This window comes from Vicia villosa, unplaced genomic scaffold, assembly GCF_029867415.1.
Source record: "Vicia villosa cultivar HV-30 ecotype Madison, WI unplaced genomic scaffold, Vvil1.0 ctg.004613F_1_1, whole genome shotgun sequence".
Classification (NCBI taxonomy): Eukaryota; Viridiplantae; Streptophyta; class Magnoliopsida; order Fabales; family Fabaceae; genus Vicia; species Vicia villosa.
In genome coordinates, this window is record NW_026706477.1 from 27,053 (window position 1) to 33,266 (window position 6,214).

Below are 6,214 nucleotides of genomic sequence, written 5' to 3' on the forward strand. Positions count from 1 at the left end.
TTCCAAGTTTGTAAAATTCTATTTTGTTAAATTCTGCACTTATCATTGCAACTATAGTTCTATATTATGGAGAAACATAATGTGCACTGGATTTTAGATCACTGAAGTTTTGTAAAATGATATATAGGAGTATCCATTTAGTACTCACGCTTAATGTAGTCAATCACGAGATCTTAAATAGGATCAGCTTGTTTGTAAAAGATAGTAAAACTCAAATTGTTAATACAACATATGTAAGATCTTACTGAAGGATAAATGGTAATTTTGTATATACAAAACATGAAAATTTTAATTTAGGCCCAACGCATTTTTTATGATCTTGCTTCTAAAAGCTTGATCTTAATCACACCGGTGACGAAAACAATCTTTTTCTGATCGTAGCATTCTCAAACATCTTTAATTTGTAAGATCTTACGATTTAGCACTCGAACTTGACTACAATGCTCAAACCTCGGAATGTAGTAAATATATGCATGCATGCATCATATATTAGATGAAAGAGGGCCTCAGGGCCACCAAACTTTATAGCTTCCTAAATAAATCATGTTTTGATAATATGTTCATTCTCAAGAAGACTTGTAAATGTGACATGTTCTAAGTCTGGTGATAAATTTATTGAGTTTTGATTGTTTTTTTTGTTAAATCTGTACTAAGTGGGTCAATAAATTTTCTACATGGTGTATATAACCTATACAATTACAATTAAGGATGCGAATGAGCAAAATTTGAGTAGGGTACTATAGTACTCATTCTTATATATGCAGTTAGAAAAAATCTGCAGTTTGAAAAAATATTCGAACTTGAACTCATACTCGCATTGGTCATTTTTTATACCCACACCTATATTCTATTAGGGATGGCAACGGGTGCTCGCGGGTGCGGGTTTTATACTACCCAAACCCGCACCCGAAATTACCACCCGAACCCGAATCCAAACCCAAAAGCTATTCGGGTGATAAAATAACACCCACGCCCACACCTGTTGGGTTCGGGTTTTTTCACCCAAACCCAAACCCGCAACAAAATACATAAAATATATTGTTCCTACAATTTTCTTACAACTTTCCCCAAAAAAAAAAAAAAAAATATATATATATATATATATATATATATATATATATATATATATATATATATATATATATATATATATATATATATATATATATTCGGGTGTGATTTCGGGTTTCGGGCGCGGGTTTCACACTATCCAAACCCGCACCCGAAATATTGGGTGGCACCCGAACCCAAACCCAAATCCAGTCAACTCGGGTTTTCACCCGTTGACTCGGGTTCGGGTGCGGGTGGGCCCCGCGGGTTTGGGTCTGTTTGCCATCCCTATACTATGAATACCTAAGTACTTGATATCCGCTGTTATAATAAAAATAAATTGATCAATTAAAAAATATAATATCATTTTAACATTTGAACAACATTAACAAAAAAAAAATTCAAAGATTTATATTTTAGTGGTTCTTCAACCTTGAGCCCATTATAAGTTGGTTTACGTAGGTAGATATTGTCACAAAATTCCCTTTCATTTGGCATTTCATTTAACCGGATATGATGACAATTATGAGTTTATAAGTTTTAGTTAATTTCTTATTGCTACTATTATGTTAATGCGCCATAGAAAGAAAAAAGGAGTTTTTCTTAAGTAAATAGAGTGAGTGGTAATTTTTTATTTGTTCATTTGTTGAGCATCAAATACATATTTTTTCTGTTTGTATCATATTTATCACATAACACTTGAAGGCAACCCTAAAAAAAAAAATGTCTATAAGCGTAAAAGAAATCATTAATATGGCTGCAGTACTTTGTTTTCTTAATGCATATATTACATTGTCATGCCATTTCCACCTACTGAGCAAACAAACCCAAAATTGAGAGCAATTCAAAATAATGAACCCTAAATTAAAGAAGAAACTTTGACGCTCTTACAAGTTACAGTATGACAAACTAGTTCCCTGTTACCTTTTCTATTTATCCTAACATCCACTTCAGTAACAAAAACCAACACTCTATAAGTGAAGCACAAATGCCAATAGCTTCTTCCCAATTTAAACATTGTGTCTCCATTCACAGCTCATGCTTAAACAAGATTTTGTATATACTAGGTATCAAATCATTCTTATCTACGAGACCATATAGTCAAATATAAAATAAATTAATAAATACCATATAGTCAAATATAAAATAAAAAATAAAAAAAAGACAGAAACTCAAATTACTGAAAGTTATTCTAAGTAGCGGCAGAAGTACTTGTATAGACAAAGGGCAATGTCTTCAGAACAAGAAATAATAGACTCTCACTATAGGAAAAACAGCCAGCAAACTGTTTCTAAATTATTAGACCATTTATGCACAGGGAAAGATGCAAGTTCAACCGTGTTTGTACGACATCTCATACTAAATCACCGGGTTGTGGAGCAGCTATAGGACTTCACTTTATCATTGTATATTTGCAACATCATTCAAGAAACGAAAATATGAAATCTATCGTGTCAAGTAAGTTCGAAGGGATCAGAAATTAACAAAAGATCTGGAATCCTAGCACCATGGATGCAGCTATCACAAGTTTAGTATTGAGCAAAACAATGCAGGGCTAACATGATACTGAAAACTTACCAAATAACAAATATGTTTTGATTAAAAACTTACCATACAACAAATATGTTTTGATTAAAATGCAAAAGAGTACATTGGGATTAAGGCAGAGATTAGTCACACCCTCAGCCACAAAATACACCTTATGTTAGCAATGCTATCGATTCCTTCATCAATTTATGCCTCAAAGGGAACCACACCGCCTGAAAGCAATTTATCACACTTGTCATTAGACGCCACCAATTAATAGAATCAAAAGTTCCACAAAACTAAATAGTAATCCACAACAGAACAGCAGAGAGAACAGAAACCTTCACTCTTGCTTGAACTGATTAATCAAAAGAAGAATCATCTATTGAGGTTCTAGATTGAAACTTCACAGTGCCAACTTATTGCCAGACTTGCTTTTTCTTTGAAACTTCATTTGTTTCAGAACAGCCTTTAGCACACTTTGTTTTTAAGCTCATATCAACTTTTTGTCATAACCCTTACCAAGAGATGAACCCTCCAAGGCTCCAACTGAGGCAAGTCCAATCCTATAACTACAACAAATTAGAGACTTTTTTTTCCAGTTTTAAACTCATTCCTAATGATTTACAGCCGAGCCTATCACACCTAATGTACACTGGTACACTTCATTAAGCTCAAAATTTTCACATACTAAGTCAGCTTTAGCATAGACATGCACATGCTTGAGTGCAATTTCTTCCTATTTCCTCTTGATCTAACAACTAGATTAAACTAATTTGAACCAATATTGAGCCAAAAAAGAACATACAGTAACAATTAGATGAAAATCCTGATAAATAGCTCTGCTGACCAAATTACTTAAACAGGCATAAGCAATATGTATTAACAGAAAAATACACACAACATACAACACTCAAAACATGTCAATTCTCTTAAGGTTGATTTCGACTATTATTTGTGTAGTAATTGTCTTAAGTGACCAAAACAACAGAAAGCACCCAAAGCTGGCATGGAAAAAACCTCATTCAACAACAACACAACACAGATCCAAATTCTAATAAATGCATTTGCAGGAGAAACAGGATAAGCAAACTATTTTTCCAAACTTTTGAAATCAACTGTTTCAACAACACATCAATATATAACATCTTATTTTCTTCTCTTAAAGACAGCAATGAAAAACATAAGACTTCACGGGTTTTCAGTTACAGAGGTCTCCTTGTTGTCGGAATTAGGAGGCTTTTGTTGATCAATGACACGCCCGGTTAAAGCATCAACAGGACGAGTATCACGAGCTCCACCTTTGCGCGCCATGGCCACAGTCGGTGGTGGAGGAAGTAACCCTGCTCGAAACAGAAGACGCTCAACAGGATTCGAAGGTTGCGCTCCTACAGAAAGCCAATACCTAAAACAGAAAAAACAAAACAAAAAACAACACTATCACCTACATATATATGAAGGAACTGGCATAAATAGAGTTAGTTTAGTTAGCTAAAAAGCTGGACACAAACACACACTACATTGACACCAATAATAATCTGAGAAAGTGAATCTAATTGAATATAATTTTAGAACACTCTGGCATTTGACACGCCTTCGAACAGAAGTATTAATTACTTACTTGACTCTGTCAAAGTTGATACCCATTCTTTTACCACCATCCTGAACAGGTAAGGGATTGTAGTAACCGAGAACTTCGAGATGTTTGCCGTCTCTTGGAGATCTGCTATCGGCAGCCATCACACGATAGAATGGTTTGTTTTTGCATCCTAGACGCGATAACCGAATCCTAACCACCATTTTCCCCGAAATTCAGTTCTCCTTCCCTATCAATGACTTTCAAATCCAGTTGAAGAAACCAAACGAATCTGTCTCTGTATCGTGGTAGTAATAGAACAAATCAATTTCAATGCGAAAAACGAATGAATCAGTGTCAACCATGGGAACAGAAAACGGAAAATGGGAACTAACAGAATGCAATCAAGGGAGAACAACATACATACAAAGCTAAATAGAATAAAAACAGGGAGGAAAGAACGAGGGAACTAACCTGTCTGGCACTGTGACGGCGAGGCTGGAGAAGACGGAGATGACGCGACGGCGGCGGAGAATCGCAGGAGAGAGACCGGGAGGGTTTATCGAACGATAGAGAGGGAAGAAGGGCTTAGTGGGACTGAAATTTGAGAAATTGTTGCCTAGTGTCGGAGCAAGACACGTGGACTTTTCTACCGCTGAAAGTAAATCATTTTACAAAAAACAATTGTTTTTTTTTCTTAAATAAAAATTTAAAAAATTAATTGTAACCGAGAACAAATAACTTTTTACTTTTTTTCTTGATGATAAATGATTTTTTTAATGACAAAGTGCAAATTCTGATTTACAATATAGTTTTGAATTTTTTTTTCATCTTATATATAAAAGTTTTTAAGTTTTTTATGTAATTTTTGGAGGTAAAATTAAGGTTATTTTGATAATTTACTAGACGTTCACCCCGTGCAATGCACGGATATGTCATATTGAATGATTATTTTATTAATATATTATTAATAATCATTGTAGTATAAACAAATAATTTAACATTAACTATTTAATTTTATAGTATAACAATACAAAAAATGAATTAATTCCGTTTTATATAATAGGTGTTTTTTTATTTGTTTCAATTATTTTAAATTTATTGTTTATTAACTAATTAATAATTAATAATTTTGTTAATTAAATAATGATATTATTAATTAATTAATATTATTATTAATTCTGGGAGGAAATTTAATAGAAGAACTTGAAAGATTATAAAACAATTTAATTAACACTCACTTCTAGTTGTAATGACATTATAATGAATTATCAAATATAATAACATGCAAAATACATTAAGTTGCATTTTAATTTTTCCTAATCATTGACATTTATTTTTAGCACAAAGAGAACCTTGTGACATTTCAACAAACTAAATCAAACACTTTACAGAAGCAAAATTGTAGCCCAAAAAGATGGAGCAACATGTGATTAAAGCATAATAAAGAAACAACACTCTAATTTTCCTCCTAGTGATATTATCTCCCGACATAAACGCAAGCGTTGGACTACTTCTCCGGGATATTTGAAGCAGACCACCTACAAAAATCAAACCAGAAACATCCACCTGGGAGACAGGAGCATAAAAATTTACTTTTTTATTTAATTAATTAATTTATTATTTATTAAAGATTTTGGCGGGAAATTTTGGTGGAAAGAACTTCTAGGATTATAATTTAGTATGATATTATTTATATTTATTTTAATTTAACTTATATATAAAAGTTGTTAAGTCTCTTATGTAATTTTTGGAGTCAAAATTAAGATTATTTTGATAAATATAGATTATTTTGATAAATATAGATTATTTATATTTATTTTAATTTAATTAATTATTTAATAAAAATTAATTTTCTTCCACTAACCCACTAACTCTTATATTCATTTGATTTTTTTTATTTTTATAACTTCTACTATATTAGGATGTGTTTATATGACTAAAGAGTGGAAAGAAGTTAAACCAACCATAACTTCTAACTATCATTCATAATTATTATTATTTACTTTTTTATAATTTAAAATTAAACAAGTTTTATAGTTATTCCTAGGAATCTAAATT

The 6,214-nt window shown here is 32.0% G+C and overlaps 1 protein-coding gene across 1 annotated transcript; it reads right to left on the reverse strand.

Moving 5' to 3' along the window:
- Nucleotides 1–3,601: 3,601 nt before the first annotated feature.
- Nucleotides 3,602–4,778, reverse strand: LOC131642194 (small ribosomal subunit protein bS16m/bS16c-like). The gene is made up of 3 exons (XM_058912466.1): nt 4,628–4,778; nt 4,199–4,451; nt 3,602–3,982 (listed from the first exon to the last, which is right to left on the reverse strand). The coding sequence occupies exons 2-3, from the start codon at nt 4,375–4,377 to the stop codon at nt 3,769–3,771; spliced, it is 393 nt and encodes a 130-aa protein (XP_058768449.1). The 5' UTR covers nt 4,378–4,451; nt 4,628–4,778; the 3' UTR covers nt 3,602–3,768.
- Between the last annotated feature and the right edge of the window lie 1,436 nt (nt 4,779–6,214).

Excerpts from the sequence above, each read along its gene's own strand:
- LOC131642194 (XM_058912466.1), bottom strand. The coding sequence starts at position 4,377 with ATGGTGGTTAGGATTCGGTTATCGCGTCTAGGATGCAAAAACAAACCA. Across the intron at positions 3,983-4,198 it reads ATCAACTTTGACAGAGTCAA|GTATTGGCTTTCTGTAGGAG; the intron begins GTAAGTAATTAA and ends TTTCTGTTTTAG.